Raw genomic sequence first — 19,053 nt, 5'->3', positions numbered from 1 at the left:
ACCAAAACAAGCACAAAAACAAAAAACTCAAAAAAAAAACCCAAAACAAAACAAAAACCAGCAACAAACTATGTCACACATTCTAAATGATCAAATATTTTTAAATGGTTTCAGTGTGTTTCCCAGAAAATATTGTTGACATGGAAAATAAAAGAATTTTGATATTTTGAACTGGAATTAAATAAAACCTACATTTCTGTCACATATGAAAACATCCACACATTTCAGACATATGAAAGCTCTATCATAAGAGGTCATTTAATGTTAATTACCTCTTTAAAGTCCCTATCTCCAAATGTAGTCATATTCTAAGGCACTGGGGGCTAGGGCTTCAACATATGAATTTTGGATAGAGCACGATTCAGTCCATAACAGATGACTATGCAGATTAATTGAAAAATGTTGTGACAGAGATTTTTAGTTGTCACCAATATTTAATCTCCCTTTATTTAATACTAGAATGTGTGAGCTTTATTAGGGCAACCGAGCTAGAGATTACATTTCCAAACCTCCCTTGCAGCTTGATATTGACATGAGACTAAATTCTGGGCAATGAGATGTAGCTGGAAGTTAAGTGCCACTCTGGGTCACATCTCTAAGAAGATGGGTCATGTCTTCCCACTAGAAAAGAGGTACTAGAGGAATTGTCTAGTACCTGGAGATGAAAGCCACATGTTGACGACACACTCTCATTCTGCCATTTTGTTCGGCTCAAGTCAGCCTCTCAGCATGTCCTGGACTGCTCCTTTTCTCATGTGAGAGAAAAGTAGACTTCCACCTTGTTTAAGCCACTATACTTTTGGATCCTGTCAATAGAGCATCTTCATCTGCACCCTCATGAATACAGACATTTACAGCACACGGGCAGTGGTCAGCCTTTGAATATTTCCTGACTATGAACATGACAGGAGAGTGGGCATGTTTCACTCCTCAACTGGAGCAGGGCATCCACCATCCTGACCAAGTCACAAGTGTCTCTCACCTGTACGACAGAAATACCCTTCCAACCAGCCTCCTTGCTTTTACTCCTGCCTCACAGTCTCCAAATAGCAATCGGAGTAAGGTGTAAATTATATTAAGCCACCCCCTGCTTACAATCTGCTAATGACCTCCCCTTGCAGTTCGAACAAAGGTCAAGCCCCCCCTCATGACCTGCTGCCACGGTCTGCCTTCCTTCCTTCCCCTCTGCATCTCTTTCCTTTCTCCCCCTGGCCCACCTCACTCCAGCCACAACTGCCTTCGGCTGTTCCCTGAATGTGCCACATTGATTCCCACCTCTGCCTTCTCTGCCCCTGGTACTTGCCAGTGAGATTAGTTTTCCCCGGGAGCATGCTTAGCTTGTTCCTGACCTTTGTGTCTCAGCTCAAATGTCACCTCTTCAGAGATGCCTCCCTGTGATTCCCAGTCTAAGGGAGCATTCCCTGCAGTCACTTTCTGTCACATCACTCCCCTTGGTTTTCTTTACAGCAGACATCACTCTTTGAAATTATCTTGTTTACTTGCTTTCTGTTTTCCCGCCACTAAAATATAAGCTCCAGGAGAAAAGGAACATTCCATGTCTTATCCACTGCTTATCCCCAGTTCTGACAAGAGTATGTGCCCATTGCAGACACTCAGTCAAAACTTGTCGAATGAATAAATAGCTCCGAGTGGCCACAAGCATGAAGTGTCTTTGAAGTCCTCATTTTTAATCTTAAAAACCCATACAAATAGAGCACCCCCTCCATTTATGTTTGTGGGAAGCCTTCCCATGCCCCCAACCCACTGCCATGATTCGAAAAGTTTGCCTTCATACACTTTCAGATACTAACACTTTGATGAGAATAGGAATTAAGGTGAGAGGTTTGAAGGAAATGGACATGGCAAAGATGATTAGGGAGGGCTGCTAGGATGAAGCCTGTTGAAAGGCCTTTGGGCAACCCCAGGGCAGTGTGAGGGTCCTGGGCCTGTGGTTGGGAAGGCCCTTCAAAGGGTGGGCACAGTGGGTGCAAAGTTGGAAGTAAAAGGGCACCATGAGCAAAGAAAACATCAAATTGGTAGCTTTACTGGGTGTGTTTGCGTTTCACAGCTTCCGTAACAAATTACCACAAACTAGGTGGCTTAAAACATCAGAAATTGATTCTATCACAGCTCAGGAGGCCAGAAGCCCCAAATCAAGGTGTCCACAGGTTTGGTTCCTTCTGGAGTTTCTGAAGGAGAAATGTCCCACACCTCTCTGCCAGTGTCTGGTGGTTGCCACCAATCCTTGGCATTGCTTGGCTTGTAGCTGCACCATTCCAGTCTCTGCCTGTGTCTTCATGCGTCGTTTTCTTCTGAGTCTCTGTGTCTTCTTTTTTTCTGTCTCTTTTAAGGACACTCCTATCGGATTTAGGGCCCTCTTTAACCCGATATGATCTTGTCTCGATCATTACTGTCAATATATTTGCAAAGACCCTCTTTTCAAATAAGGTCACATTTTGCAGTTCCAAGTGGACATGAACTTCTGGGGGTGCATTATTCAACTCACTATTCTGGGGTTGGCATGGCTGACCTGGAGACTCAGCTGGATGTGGCAAGAGGAAAAAAGTGCTATCTTGGGGAGAGAGAAGAATATGAAAGAAGCTGCTTAGGGAGTCAGAAGAGCAAAAAAGGGAGACATTGGCAAAGAGAATAAAATGATGGGTGTGAAAGAATGGGAGGCAGTGACTGGATGACTGGAGGTAAGTGGGGGAGAGCATGAGTTTTAATGAGAAGGTGAACTCATAAAACAGTACTGGGCGTGGGGGGAGTCAATTTCTGTCTAGATTTCTGCAGATTGATTAGATTAGAAAGGAGTGAGAATAAGTTGCAGGCAGTGAAAGAGACCTGGAAGGCTTTCTAAAACCACAAAGACTTTCTGAGGGTTTTTAATTGCAGTTAGTTTGGGAGGAATCTCAATAGTCAAGTCTAAATAAGAAGTTTTTATTTTCCTCATCATTCCATCAAGTGGATTTGGAAATCCTCCCCTTCTTATCCCTTGATCTCTCAAAAAGATCTCATACCTCTCCAGTCCTTTTGAGGTATTAATAGTGCAATCTAGTTTAGTATCTTTAATCTCCAACTCCACCTAAAGCTCATCGCCTTTCCCATATCAGAGACTAGGTTTATAGCACAATCTTGATGTATATATGGGTGGGACCGGCCAACCTGAGATACGTGCTCCCTACTCCTCCCTCTCCCAGATCTAGCTTTCTGATGTGGAAACCAGGAATGAGAGGTAGGAAGGCAGATATTCTTTTAGATGATTGTGTTGGTTAAGGTACAGGCTAAGCCACCAAACAGGGAAACCTCAAACACAGGGGCTTCAGTAAAATAGAAATGTCTTTCTTAAATAATAGGTTAAATATAGTCAGGAGGTCTAGGGTTGGTAGTTGTCTGTACTCTACAAAGTTATTTAAGGGTTCAGGCTGACCAGTTGGCTGTTTCTCATAACTTGTCTTCTCTTCTGGTCTCCATTGTCCTTTACATGGAGTGGCAAGAATGAATGAAGTCCTCCTGTGCTTTCTCTGAGTACGAAGATGAAGGAAAGCTGAGGTGGATGTATACCACCTTCCTCGGGTACGTGACACAGCACAGTCTCTAAATGCCTGTGAGCAAGGGTTACTCCAACAGAAATCTCCAGGAGAGTAGATATCAGTCCCTCTGTTCACTCACACTTCTGAACTCCCAGGGGCACATGTAATGTTCTCTAAGACTGCTCAGAGAGGGACCACTTTTGGCAGGAGTGGGGGGTCCTGCACATTTCTGCATCAAAGCAAGCATCCATTTGAGAAAAGAGATGTCCAGTCTCCTGGTCCAGTGTCTGTCAGTGATTCAACTGGCATTCGCTTTTCACTTGGCTTGGGAAGGAGGGCATGTCATCTCTCCCATGGGGAGAAGAGGGCACAGTCTTACATCACAAACACTGGTATCCCAATGCTGCTGATGTTCTCACTGCCCTCCCCAGCATTCTCAGGTGGCTGGGAAATGTGAGGGAGAGGTGTTGGGGGAAGGGGGTGGCAATGTCTGGTTCAACTGCTTTTTAGAATGCCCTGAGGGATGAGCTTGGCCCCTATTGCTGGCAGCTGTTTTAGAATATGGGGTATATAACACTTCCTGGTCCTTGGTTTTAGACCTAAGTCGTAGGAAAAATTCTAGCCCATACCCTATTATGTAATCAGAACAAACAGATGGAAAGGGAAACTGAAATTGTTGGTAAGCTATGAATTACATGGCCAATGAGCAACTTAAAAAACATCTATCCTAAATTGAATTAAATAATCATAAAAATATATGACAAGCCCTGGTTGGGTAGCTCAGTAAGTTAAAACCTTGTCCTGATACACCAAGGTTGCGGGTTCGATCCCTGGTCAGGGCACAAACAAGAATCAACAAATGAATGCATAAACGAAGGGAACAACAAATTGCTTTTCTCTCTCTCTCCTTTCCTCTCTCTCAAATCAATAAATAAAAATTAAATATATATATATGATATATAGTAACAGAAAAGGCAGAGAATAATGGTACAAATTAATGTCTATTGGTTCACAAACTCCACTTCCTGAAGCCTGTCCTAAGGAAATAATTGTTCATACCCATCATAAGGAAATACAGGGGCATGCTGCTTTTTGCAGTGTTGATAATAGCAAAAATTGAGGACAAACTAAATACCCAACAATAGAAGACTGGTTAAATATATTCTTATTAAAATACTTTAAAAATACATTATAACTAAAATGGGATATTATTCAGTCAGTAATAAAAGATGTAGATAGATATTTATTGACATGAAAAGATATGTGTGTGTTATGGATTAAAAAAAGCAGATTACAAAATGCTGTGTGTGTGTGTAAATTGGTACAAACTCCCTGAAAAGCAATTTGGCAGGAGGCATCAGGAGCCTAGCCTACATGGAAAAGTCTGCATGGTTGCTACAAAAATGATATTGAATTATCTCTATATGGTGAGATTATCATTGATTTGACATTTTTCTTTTCTTTATATTTTCTGATTTTTTGGGTAAACATTTATTACTTAGATAATAAAAAATTAAAATAACTAAACAAATATGTTTGGGAAGAACACATGCACATATGTTTTTTGACTTTGTTATGGAGAACTTTCTAAACCTAAAAGCAATGTAACAGTGGTCTGCTGGAGCTGGTTAGGACAGATTTGTGAGGGCCAGTTTTAAACATTCAAGAATTTTGCAGACAGGTCAGTTGGTAGCTAGAAATCAGCTACAGTGGAAATATATACACTGCAGATGTCAGCAAGTGTTACAAATCTGGCTTTCTTTTTGTAACTTGGTTTACCAGCACACAACTAAATTGTAGTAACAGCAAAGAAAAAGTCAACCTACTTGTTTATATAAAAATGTATGTATCTATTGGTTCAAAATATCATGAAATGAAAAGGTAAGTGATTGGAGAAGATGTTTGCAAGAAGTTTGACAGAGGGTTAGAGCCAGTAACATAAAAGAGAACATAACAATTAAACAGTAAAAACGTAACCCTGATAGAGAATAGGCAAATGATGTGAATAGGTAATTCACTAAAGGATACACATTGCCAATAAACCTGAAAAACCATCCAAGACATTTATAATAAAAGGAAATGAAAATGAAACAATAAGGAGACATCACCCTTCATCTATGAAATTGACCAATCCCAAGGTTCTTAGTTTAGGGAAGTTGGCCTTGCTCACTGTGGTAGAAAAGCTGATTACAGCAATGAACTGTGCCCAGTTTGTGACTGGACATCATGCAAGCTCATGGATGAAGGCAAGTGCAGAGGAATTCAGCTAACATTTCTTAGCTTTATTTGCCCATTTTTGTTCTATTATTTTATTTTTTTATATTTTTTAAATGGAAAAGTATATGTTTAATGGATTCAATTACATTTTTGTGTGTGTTTCATCTTAGTATCATATTCAACTCTGATCCTAAGACCTCATAAAAGCCAAGAGTAGAATAGCAGATTGGATTCCCTGAATGTGCTGACAGCAACCCAAAGCAAGTGTTTTAGACTTTGTCTGAGAAAAGAGATTGTTAGATAGCATGTTTTTCACATGGAAATTTTAAAAAATTATTTTTTGAAGAAAGTTTGAACATAAAATTTTTGTGCACCAGATTTTCCTGAAAAAAAAAAAAATTGTCAAAAAAGACACAATTAGCACGCATTTTATATTAGCACGTGAATGGTCTTTCCTCTTTATGAATGAGTTTAAGCAAAACTTTGACCTTGACTCCCCCCACCTTCCACTCTGTCACTTTTAATAGTGGACTGATCAAAAGGCAAGAAGAAAAGCAAAGCACCTGAAATACACCCAGATGGGCACTCCCACCCCCACTTTCATGGCTACAATGATAAGCACTTTGGATTCAGCCAATAATGACCTGTGGGTTATTAACACCACCTCTTTCATTTCAAGAGCGAGCTAACTATAGTGAAATACAGAACCACAAAGATCTGATTCTATTTTAATACTGGTTGATCAATTAACCCACAGTCCATATACCGCATATGAATAGGAAAAGATAGGTTTACACTTACTATGTAATGTAATTTCAGTGGGATTCAGTAGATGGCACAAAAGAGCTCTGCCCCCAACATTAAATCTGGTTACCAGTGAAATAAATATTTGAGGAAGTATTTCAATGTCCTTCAGACAGCCATCAAGACAGACAGGAAAATCATTTTGGTAAGTGATATATTTTTTTTCTGTAAAATAAAGTAAAACAAAATAATAAAATAAAGGTATAACCAGTTATTGGACACAAAAATCGCAGTCTCTATGATTAAGTCCTGGATGTTTTTCTAAGCTGGTTATTTCTGATATGTACTTACTGTGGTTCGAACTAGCATTTGTTTCTCAGTTCCTTTGTCCTAAGTCAGAGAAAGGGTTTTGTGTGTGTATGTGTTTATCTGTTTCTTGAATGATACCTCATCTCAAGCATGATTTGCTTGCAAGAGATATATTTGAGTTGGGAGATGAGAGTTTGGGTCACACACATTTTCTCGTGATTCTCTTACGAAGCTGCCAGCTGTTGACTTGAGATGACATTACCCTCCTTCATCCTGTCCCTCTCCATCTATCTCTTGCAATGAGAATGCGGAGGAAAATGGGACATAGGTGAATTCCCCCCGGAGGCAGAGCTGCCCTACAACACCTCTGTTTCTATGGGCAGGTTTATTTTAGTTTCTTCTCTGGGCTGTTCCCACAAGCTATTCTTTTCTGTTTACTCAGACCACTGAAACTGTTCTGTGGTGTTCCTGGTCAGGTGGAATTGTAGGTTTCGAAAATGTTTCCCAGGCTTCACCCAATTTGATCAAAAGAGTTGAAAGTGAAAACAGCAAAAGTTCACAAAACCACATAGGAAACAAAGCAGAAAAGCTCTTGAACTGGTTCCGATCCTTTCAACCTGTGGTTAATAGCTAGTTGGCCTGGTGCAGAGAAGACTGACTCAGTATTTGTGAACTCAACTCAATAGGCTAGATAGACTGTGTGGGTATCAATTCTTAAGAGAAGTCAAAGTCCTGATTTGATGCCCTCAAAGTCTCCAAACAGAAGCAACTCAAATGTATTGATGCTTCATATTACATATTGGGAGGCTAAACTTACCATAATTTTGGAAAGTGACATAGACACATCTTGGTTATTTTATACTTTCAAATTAAAGCATCCTTTTACTAATCAACTTAGCAAATAATCATTCTCTTTGATAGTAAAATAGTTCTGAGGTTCTAATACATATGAGATTCAGTGCTGGTTATTGGGACTTTGATTTTAAAATATTGATTTTCACTGATTTAGCAAGTTTGGTATATATAATATAAAGATCCTCTAAGTACCTAAAACTCAGTTGCTCATATGTACAATACTTTGACTCTTTAATTACAGAAATAAAGATGGTTTCACCAACTAAGTACTTCAAATTACTGCTTATAATTGAAAGGGCAGAATGGAAGTTGGGCAAATAGAAGATAGTTCAGCCAATGAACTTTGCTATGTAGAAAGCTGAAGCCATGTTTTCGTTATATGCGTGGGGACCAATGGTTTAATAAATTTAAATCTTTGTGGTGATTGCTGTTGTTAAGGAAATGAGGACGCCTCCGACCTTGCTTGTGGTGGGTTCACCATGCACTTAGCGCTCATGTCCACGCGTGGGTCCTGTCTCTGACCCTTGTCTTTCTGCTCACTCTCTGTATACCATGCCTGACTATACTCATCACTGCCTCCTTGAACCCCGGTGTTGGCCAGAAGGTAGGAAGAATCCCTGTTTGAATTCAGGATTAGGAATAAGGAAGGAACCCCATTAGAGCCTTATGCCCAAACCACTTTTACTTCGACTTACTTTTACCAGATAGTTCAGTTTTGAGATTTTAGGTACTGGCCCAGGCAATAATTGAGTATTATTTTGATTCTCACTTAAGTACTTCTTTTCACGTGAGTAGATGTTTTAGGAAGCTGGGAGGAAGGACTGGGAAATTTCTGAGACTTTCAGCCAAATACAACCAATGCCATAAAGATGCCACATTTACTTTTAACATGCATTTTAATGTCTGCATCCCCTGCCTTGCGCAGAGTGTTCACGAGTGGTGATGGAGGGCGTGGTACTGGGCCCTCTCCTATATTAGGAGAAATCAGGGTGACAAGGGATCAAAGGGCACGCCTACAAAAGGGTAAATCCAAGCAGTGTTTCAAACACCAGATGCATCTGCACGTCTAACTTGGGGAACTTTTGCAACGTAGGGTTATTTCTGGGACTTAAACTGCAGTCATTCTTCAGTATTCCTGGGGGATAGTTCCAGAACCCCCTTCTTATACCCAGATCCTTGGATGCTCAAGTCTCTTATGTAAAATGGCTTAGTATTTGCAAATAACCTAAGCACATCATCCCATATACTTTAAATCATCTCTACTTTTAATACCTAATAATAGTGTAAATGCTGTGTAAATAGTTGTTATATTGTTGACAGAATAATGACAAGAAAAGAAGTCTGTACATGTTCAGTAGAGATGCAGCCATCTTAGAGCTAAAAACATAATACATGTCAGCAATAACATAACATTATTTTTTTAAGAATATTTTTGATCTGTGGTTAGTTGAATCCATGGATGCAGAACCCAGGGATACAGAGGGCTGACTATAGTTAGGTCCTTCTGTGCCCCCTGAGAGATATGAGGGGATATGCAAAGAGGAATTTGATGCTTTGCTGATGCTGAAGGCTTGCTTGCCTAATGCAATTTAGGGGGGTTTGAATAGGATCCTTGCAAGATCTATGCAGCCATGTAGCACCAGCTCGAAGTGTCTCTGCGGGTGTGGGGTGTATCACTTACTAGGGTTCATCCCAACACAACTCCTCTCCCCCTGGTTTCATGTGCCATTGGAATGGTGGTAACAAAATAGTATCTGAGCTACAGTGGGTTGACAACTAGTGCAATAAGCATAACCTAGAACAGAGCACATCATAGCGAATAAATACACATTGGATGAATTAATTTAAAAAGTTTTCTTTTTTAAAAAATATATTTTTATTGATTTCAGAGAGAGGAAAGGAGAGGGAGATAGAGACAGAAACATCAATGATGAGAGAGTCATTGATCAAGCCCACAACCCAGGCATGTGCCCTGACCGGGAATCGAACCCAATTGCCCGGATCCTAGGTTGACCCTCAACCGCTGAGCCACACCCCGCCGGGCTAAAAGGTTTTCTGAATGAAAGATAGGAGAAAACTTCTCCCATCCTCAAAACCTTTCACTGCTCACTGTCTCCTCATCACTCTCAGAATAGAATCCGAATTCCCGGCAATGACCTACACCCTGTATGACCTTGGCCCTGACTCCTCTCTTCCTGCCTCACTCCATGCTAACATTGACCTCCTCAGACAGATCAGCCTCACTTCCATCTCAGGACCCTTCCCCTTGCCTTTTCCTTCTCCAGAAATGCTTTCTCCCAGATCTTCCCATAATTACTCACTGACTTCATTCTGGTCTGTGCCCCAGTGCCATCTTCTCAGAAAGGCCCTTTCTGCCTAATCCATCTAAAAAGACCACTTTATGTACACCACTGTTACATAACTGTCATTATTCTTGATTAATTTACCTTGTTTCATTTTTCTATATAGTACTTACACTACATGAAATTCTATTTAGTCATTTATTTTCTGTCTCCCCACTAAATAATAAGCTCCTTGGTAATCAGAGAGTTTTCCCTTGTTCACTGCTTTATCTCCAGTTCCTAAAAGATGGCCAATAGGTTGTCAATAAATACTGATTGAACAAATAAGTGGATTTTCTGAGAGACTATTTATTATGATCTAATTACCTTTTGAGTAAGACCAGAGTTAGTTACCAAACCATGTATAGATAATAAAAGATAATGTAATAAGGGTTTGAATTCAACCACATGGGAAGAAAACACTTAAGAAAGCCATCAGAAAATATATGTTAAAGGTAGAAAGTACACCAGCTTTGTACACTTAGCTCAAGTTCTAAATGATCTTGAGAGGGTTGGGACTTTGTGAATATGTAAAACCATCTGTATTAGTTTCCTGTGGCTGCTGTAACAAATTACTATAAACTTGGTAGCTAAAAAACCAAAAATTTATTTTCTCATGTTTCTGGAGACCAGAAGTCCAAAATTAAGGTGTCAGCAGGGCTGTACTTTCTCTGGGACCTCTTCCAGCTTCTGGTGGCTGTCGTCATTCCTTGCCTTGTGGCTGTATCACTCCAACTTTTGCCTGTGTTTTCATATGGCCTTCTCCTCTGTGTCTCTGTTATCTGTTCTTCTGTCCCTGCCAAATATCCCTCTGCCTTTCTCTTATAAGGACACTTGTCATTGGATTTAAGGACCCCCTGGATAACCCAGGATGATCTCATCTCAAAACCCTTAATTATCTCTGCAAAGACCATTTTTTCCAAATAAGGTAACATTCACAGTTTCTGGAGATTATGACATGGTTAGGAGGTAGACATATGTATTGGGGGGCACCGTTCAAGCCATTACACACACCATAGAGGTAGTATAATTATGTATCAATATGTGTGTTTCACTGGTTTTAGGTTATGTGACTCTAAAGAACCTAGCCTTCATGTTATGAATCTCTAGTAAAAAAATGTTTAATGTCAGCCATGCCTAATTTAATGTAATCATTTAATGTGGATTTTTTTTCTAGGATCTGTGTGTATCAAGGTGCTCTGAAGAATAGCAACTATCCTTAGGAATGTCTAGTGTTACAAGATGACTAAAACTAATTCTACCATCTTTTATTTTGCCATCATCTTCATGTTAATACTTGAGATCAAAGCCCAATTATCCGATGAAAGTGAATTTTTAGTTGACAGATCAAAGAGAGGTCTCATCCATGTTCCCAAAGACCTATCCCTGAAAACAACAATCTTAGATATATCACAAAATGATATATCTGAACTTCGGACTTCTGACATCCAATCACTATCAAAGCTGAGGGTTTTCAGAATTTCTCATAATGGGATCCAGTATCTTGATATGAGTGTTTTCAAATTTAACCAGGAATTGGAATACTTGGACTTGTCACACAACAAGTTGGAGGAGATTTCTTGTCACCTTACTGTGAACCTCAAGCACTTAGACCTCTCATTTAATGCATTTGATGTCCTGCCCATTTGCAAAGAGTTTGGCAACATGTCTCAACTAGAATTTCTGGGTTTGAGTGCCACACAGTTACAAAAGTCTAGTGTGCTGCCAATTGCTCATTTGCATATCAATAAGGTTTTACTGGTCTTAGGAGACCTTTATGGGGAAAAAGAAGAACCTAAGAGCCTTCAAGACCTTAACACAGAGAGTCTGCACATTGTTTTCTCCACAGAAAAGGAATTCCACTTTCTTTTGGATGTGTCAGTCAGCACTGCAGTAAGTCTGGAACTGTCTAATATCAAATGTGTGCTAGATGAAAATGGATGTTCTTATTTCCTAAATGTACTGTCAAAACTTCAAAAGAATTCAAGGTTATCAAGTCTTACTTTAAACAATATCGAAACAACTTGGCATTCTTTCATTACGATGTTTCAGTTGGTTTGGCATACAAGTATAGAGTATTTCTCAATTTCAAATGTGAAACTACAAGGTCACCTTCAGGTCAGAGATTTTGATTATTCTGACACTTCATTGAAGGCCTTGTCTATACACCAAGTTGTCAGTGAGGTATTTACTTTGCCACAAAGTTATATCTATAAAATCTTTTCAAATATGAACATCCAGAATTTCACAGTGTCTGGTACACACATGGTCCACATGGTTTGCCCATCTCAAATGAGCCAATTTCTGCATTTGGATTTTTCCAATAATCTCTTAACAGACATGGTTTTTAACAATTGTGGAACCTTGGCTAGGTTGGAAACACTTAGTTTACAAATGAATCAATTAAAAAAACTTGCAAATGTAGTTCATATGACCAAGGAGATGAAGTCTCTACAACAATTGGATATTAGCCAGAATTCTCTAAGCTATGATGAATATGAAGGATATTGCTCTTGGACTATAAGTTTATTAAGTCTAAATATGTCTTCAAATATACTCACTGACTCTGTTTTCACATGTTTACCTCCCAGGGTCAAGGTTCTTGATCTTCACAATAATAGAATAGCGAGTATCCCTGAAAATGTCATCAGTCTGGGAGCTTTACAAGAACTCAATGTTGCTTTCAATTCTTTAGCTCACCTTCCTGGATGTGGTACCTTTAGCAGCCTCTCTGTACTGACCATTGACTATAATTCAATTTCCAACCCGTCAGCTCATTTCTTCCAGAGCTGCCAGAAGATTAGGTCCATAAATGCAGGGAACAATCCATTCCAATGTACATGTGATCTAAGAGAATTTATCCAGAGTATAGGCCAAGTATCAAGTGAAGTGGTAGAGGGTTGGCCTGACTCTTATAAGTGTGACTATCCAGGAAGCTATAAGGGAACCCTACTAAAGGACTTCCATGTGTCTCCATTATCCTGCAACACGGCTCTGCTGATTGTCACCATTGTGGTCACTGGACTGGTATTGGCTATTACTGTGACTGTCCTCTGTATCTGTTTTGATCTGCCCTGGTATCTCAGGATGATGTGTCAGTGGACCCAGACCCGACACAGGTCTAGGAATATACATTTAGAAAAACTCCAAGGAACTCTCCAGTTTCATGCCTTTGTTTCATATAGTAGACATGATTCTTCTTGGGTGAAGGATGAATTACTACCAAACCTAGAAAAAGAAGGTATACGGATTTGTCTCCATGAAAGAAACTTTGTTCCTGGCAAGAGTATTGTGGAAAATATCATAAACTGTATTGAGAAGAGTTACAAGTCCATCTTTGTTTTGTCCCCCAACTTTGTTCAGAGTGAGTGGTGCCATTATGAACTCTACTTTGCCCACCACAATCTCTTTCACAAAGGATCTAATAACTTAATTCTGATCTTGCTGGAACCTATTCCAAAGTATTCCATTCCTAGCAGCTATCACAGACTCAAAACTCTCATGGCACAGAGGACTTACTTGGAATGGCCCAAGGAGAAGAGCAAACATGGACTTTTTTGGGCTAATCTAAGAGCATCCATTCGTATTAAGTTGATGGACCAAGCAAAAGAAACAGATCACACATACATCTAAATATATTCTTTTCACTGTAGCTGCTTTTGGAAGTTCCAACAATGCCTTTACTTTGCATCAGCATGAATCTAAACATAATTTTGAATTTGTAAAATAGATAAAATATGTACTTTCAGGCTCCAGTTCACTACTTATTCATGGTAGTAAAAGTGAATGAAATAATATAATTTTGATATAAACAGTTAATTTCTAACATATGAAGGATTCACTTGTTTCTTTACTAGAACTGAATTCATTGAATTTATCATGTAATGAAGAGAAGCACCTCTTTAAAGAATTTCAGTGATATATATTCATTAATGTTAGAAAACTCCAGGCCTTTTATATCTGTAGCTGGATTTGTATAGCAGATTTCTATAGCTGTTGGCAAATTTTTTATTTTCACTCAGCATTTGCTTCTATGTGTTGAAGGCCACTTATTGCTAATGTTGGAGACTCTGCCTGAAGGGCTTTCTTTCTGGCTGTGAAAACCCGCTTGGCCCACAAAATGGGCAATTCAGAAGCGCTGGAGATTGTCTTTAGAAGCAGCCCTCAGCTAACGTCAGAAAGAGAATTGGGCTCAGCTAGAGTAGCTCAGCAGTTGAGCATCAGCCTATGATCCAGGAGATCAGCGTTCGTTTTCCTCATGCCCCAGCAGGGGGTGTGCAGGAGGCAGCCGATCAATGACTCCCATCATTGATGTTTCTATCTCTCTTTCCCTCTCCCTTCCTCTCTCTGAAATAAAATATATTTTATTTTATTTTTTTAAATATATCTTATTGATTTCAGAGACAAGAAAGAGAGGGAGAGAGAGAGACAGAAATATCAATGATGAGAGAGTCATTGATCGAGCCCACAACCCGGGCATGTGCCCTGACCGGGAATCGAACCCCGATTGCCTGGATCCTAGGTCGACGCTCAACTGCTGAGCCTTGCCCTGCCGGGCTAAAATATATTTTTAAAAAAGAAAAAAGAAAAAGAAAAAGAATTGGCAGATAAATACTCCATCTTTCTTGCCCATTTTGGGGGATAAATGTGGAGGTGTATTTTACACTCTTCTTGAGTTTCCTAGTAAGATAGAATTCTGATCTTCCATAGTAGAAAACAACTTGATAAAGCATTCTTTATTGGGTTTCTTTTTATTCTTATCTCATACTCTCATTCCTCCAAGGGTGTTTCCTGGGGTCAGCTCTGAAATAAATGACTTGTAGTTGAGTACTTGTCTCAGGGTCTGCATCTGGAGGAACCCAAACCAAGAACATGTTACATCTCAGGCCAAATGGGAATTCTGAGTCTGGTTTTCTGCGGCTGGAGATCTTGCTGAAATTCTAGTCATCTGAACTGGCATGTATGAAAGCCTTTGCTGTTTTTATCAGAGGAGGAATGCAATTGATGTGTGCTGCTTCTATACATAGTATCCCTATCTTTGGGGAACTATTAAAATAGGTATTGGGCAGATTGGAGCAATGCAAGAAATAGGCTATATCCAATTGTCTTTTCGGCTTTATCTTATCAGATTTTTTCATACTCATCAAATATTCTGTCTACCGTTTTGCTCTAGAAGCCAGCTCTGGGCAGGTGTAGCATGACAGCCCCTTGTCATAACTGCCCCCTTGTCATAACTGTCACTTTGTGTCCTGTGGCTTCACAAATACCACGGCACAGGTTGTTTGTAGAGCTTGTTCAACAAACCTGGAAGTGCCATAGATATCCCCTGAGGAGATTCTGAGCCATTTATATAGTCCTCTCTTTTATTTTGGGGGTAAAAAAAAAAAAAAGAGAGAGAGAGAGAGAGACATAGTCCAGTGATGAATTTTAGCTAGACTTATTGTGGTGATCATTTCACTATATATACATATATCAAATCATTATTTGTATACCTAAAACAAATATAATGTTATACGCCAATTATATCTCAATTTTTTAAAAGTCCACAACAAAAAAAGGAAAAAAATGAGGCATAGCCTACACCATTCCTCAGAGAGTCCCCAACAGAATTGAGCTTTATTTGCTCATAGGACTAACCAGATCAGTAACTGACTCTTGGATTGGCTTTCTCTTCTTCCTTGTTTCATTCTTCTTAGTTCCTTTACTCTAAACCCCTGAGGTTACATCTTCAAACAAATGATCTTCACACAAAGCTCTTGTCTCAGTCTCCACTTCTGGGAAGAGAAACCCAAATAACACATACATATACCAGTTGCTACTTGCCCTAAGGAACTTAGAGGCCATCAGAGGACATTACAAGTATCCAGATAACTAAAATAAAAATCAATGAAACAACAGTATATGACTGAGGTTCAGGGACCATTTAGATTGAGTGAAGAAAATCTTAGAAATAATGGTTTTTCCACTGGGCCTTGAAGGAAGACTTTAACTTTGGATTAACAATGTGTGATGAAGAATACAAAGGCCATTTTAAGTAGAGAGATGAAGAGGGGAAAAACACAGGAATACCTAGGCCTATTCTGAGACTATAGTCTCAATTTGACTGAACCATGAAATTTATGAAAAATGACAGTGAGATATAAGCATGGAAAGTTAGATTAAGATCATATTGTCAAGGGTCTTGAAATTCAAGTTATGGAGTTAGAACTTGGGGATAGAGGAAAGTCATCATTTAAACTTTTATAAGGCATATAGTGGAAGACAAATTAAAACCATGAAATATATGCTAAAAGTTTATGGAAGCTTTTGTCGTGTAATGGAAATTGCAAACAGAACTGGGCTTTCCTGTTTTCTCCAGGATGATTGCACTTCCTGAACTTTAAGATTTCATAACCAAGTTTCAGTTGCTTGGCACCACTTGTGTGCTACTTTGCTAGGGCCGATATACCAAAGTACTGAGACCTAAGTAGCCAAAACAACAGAAATTTATTGGCTCACAGTTCTGGAGGCTAGAAGTCCAATACCAAGGTGTTGGCAGGGTTGGTTCCTTTTGAGTGGGAGGGAAGACCTGTTTCAGGATTCTTCTCCTTAGCTTATAGAGGGTTGTTTTTCCTGGTGTCTCTCTTTATTTTAATATTCACCTGAGGATATGTTTTTAATGATTTTAGAGAGAGGGGAAGAGAAAGAGAGAAAGAGAGAAACAGCAATATGAGAGGGAAACATCAATTGGTTGTCTCTCATACACACTGTGACTGGTGATCAAACCCACAACCTAGGTATGTGCCCTGACCAGGAATCAAACCTGCAGTCTTTTGGTGTACAGGACAATGCTCTAACCAATTGAGCCACCCAGCCAAGGCTTCCCGTGTATCCCTTTATATCATCTTCCCTCTACATCTGCCTGTCTCCAAATTTCCCTTCTTTATAAGGACACCAATCATTGAATTAGGGTCCACCCTAATGACCTAATCCACAGTGATTCTATTTACAAATAAAGTCACATTCTGAAGTACTGGGTTTAGGACTTCAACAAATGGATTTTGGGGGACAGAAATTACATCTTGCAAGTCTAAAAAATATCCTTAAATGGAGGAACAAAGCCACTTAAAGTTTACCTATGGAATTCAAGACTTTAAGAAGTTCGATTAGTCCTAAATATAAATATCTGATCTCAGAAGTGGTTTTAAGAAGGCTGGAAGGAAGTTGAAATTGTATTGGTGGAATTCCCTGCCAAAGAGTTCCAAGTTGGGAGATGAAGAATTCAGGTCAAAGTGTGGACAAATATATAATAATGAAAATAAAGTTTTCACAGGTAAAGTAGAGGAAATATTGCAGCATGGGTAAACATGAAATCTCTGATCCTGTCTGGGTTTCAAGTCTAGCTTCATCACTTATTTGTGAGTTACCTTGGACAATTTACTTAAACTTTCTAGGCCTAAGTTTCATTATTTGCAAGATGTACTCTTAGAGTAGCTAGCAAAGACCTTTAGATTTCCAGGTGTAAATTAAAGACTAGTCACAGTATGTCCCCAAACTGCAGAGTACACATGGCAAGCTTTCCAAGTGGTTCTGTTTAAGCCCCTCTTCCTAAGATTGAGGTGAGAGCACCCCCTCCCACACACACCCAGTCTCATACTGTTGTTGGGAAAATTAAATAAGTTAATATATGTAATGTTGCATAGAACAGTGTCTGGCACAAAGTGAAAACAAGTGTTAGCTATGATGATGTCATTATTATTATTTTTATTATTATCTTCATTATCTTATGCCACCAAATGTAGAACTAGATTGAACTGCTAATCATGTTCAGCTTAGATTATCCTGGACTTTCTCAGGTTAAATAAAATCAGAAAAGAGACAAAGTTTTACTACATAAAAACTGGAAACAGCTCTATGTTAAAGCAAATAAGCCAATGAGCAGGCAAACAAAGATTTGTCGTAGCAAAATAGCAAATGGGGAAATAACATATTAGGAAGTAAACTGGTAGCAAATACTACAGATAAAATTCTTTTTTTTTTTTAATATAAGGAACTACTAGACTAGAATAGAAAAGCACTAAGATCCTAATTGATATTTTGGTAATGAGAAAAGACAGCTCAAAACAAGGTCCAGTTAGAAAACAAACACATGAAAAACCCCAACCTCACTACCGCAACCTGAGTGTCACCAAAGTTTCTAGTTTGGGGGTATCATTTTATTTTATTTTCAAGTAAAACTCTTTGAGTCTCCAGACTGCATGGTTATGGGAATGCTGTTCCTCTTGAGGATTTCAGAGGTGTGTTGAATTTCCTGACAACCTCTCATGTTCTTTCTGGACCACTTCTTCCATGGCTCTCCAACACTTTGGACAGCTCATCACTGACTTTGTTGGCTGTTCCAGAGCTCTCTGATGGACTTCAGCCTCACACCAGGACACAGTCACCTCTGGAATTTCCCAAGTTAACACCCGCATAAAAGGATGACAATCCTTAATAAAAATCCATGCCTTTGAGAGTCAGGGGACAGGAGTGCTGCCTGGTGGTGATGATGCAGTCACAGGCAGGCCTGCGAGAACAGTTACCTCTCTTCCAAGCAAACTTGAAGGTACTTCTTAGGACTTAAATCTGATATTCCTCTTCCCCCAAAATTGAAGCATTAGAAAATATGCTAAGGGAATTTCTAAGAAATTAAAACAAAATACTGCCAATGCAAGAGAAAAATAAGAACATAAGTCTGGGAGGTCCACATCCATCTAATAGGTGTTCTAGAAAAAAAAAAAAGGAGGGAAAGACATTATCATAAATAAAACAAAGAAATTCCACTGAAGGACATGAATCTCTTAACTGTGCCTAGGAAAATGAATGATGCAAGGCACCTTCTCTTGACATTTCAGAGCACCAAGGACAAGGATCCTAAAAGCTTACACACAGAGAAAAGCTGCTCTAGTCCTTGACAGTGAGTGATGCACCTACCAAATCTCCGCAGTCTTTCATTAGGCTCTCACTACCTATTTAGGATGATTTCGTTTATTTGCTCAAACTAAAGTTTTCTCTCCTTATACTCATCAAGTGTA

General features: G+C 39.2%; 1 protein-coding gene across 1 annotated transcript; it reads left to right on the top strand.

The window, feature by feature from the left end:
- Positions 1–5,990: 5,990 nt before the first annotated feature.
- Positions 5,991–13,829, top strand: TLR1 (toll like receptor 1). The gene is made up of 2 exons (XM_081147530.1): positions 5,991–6,699; positions 11,178–13,829. The coding sequence occupies exon 2, from the start codon at positions 11,243–11,245 to the stop codon at positions 13,631–13,633; it is 2,391 nt and encodes a 796-aa protein (XP_081003656.1). The 5' UTR covers positions 5,991–6,699; positions 11,178–11,242; the 3' UTR covers positions 13,634–13,829.
- The last annotated feature ends 5,224 nt before the right edge of the window (positions 13,830–19,053 follow it).

The sequence above is a fragment of the Miniopterus schreibersii genome (genome assembly GCF_964146895.1).
Source record: "Miniopterus schreibersii genome assembly, chromosome: 1".
In the NCBI taxonomy this organism is placed as follows: Eukaryota; Metazoa; Chordata; class Mammalia; order Chiroptera; family Miniopteridae; genus Miniopterus; species Miniopterus schreibersii.
Note: the sequence above shows the minus strand (reverse complement) of the source record. Positions and strands in the feature narration are given on the sequence as shown.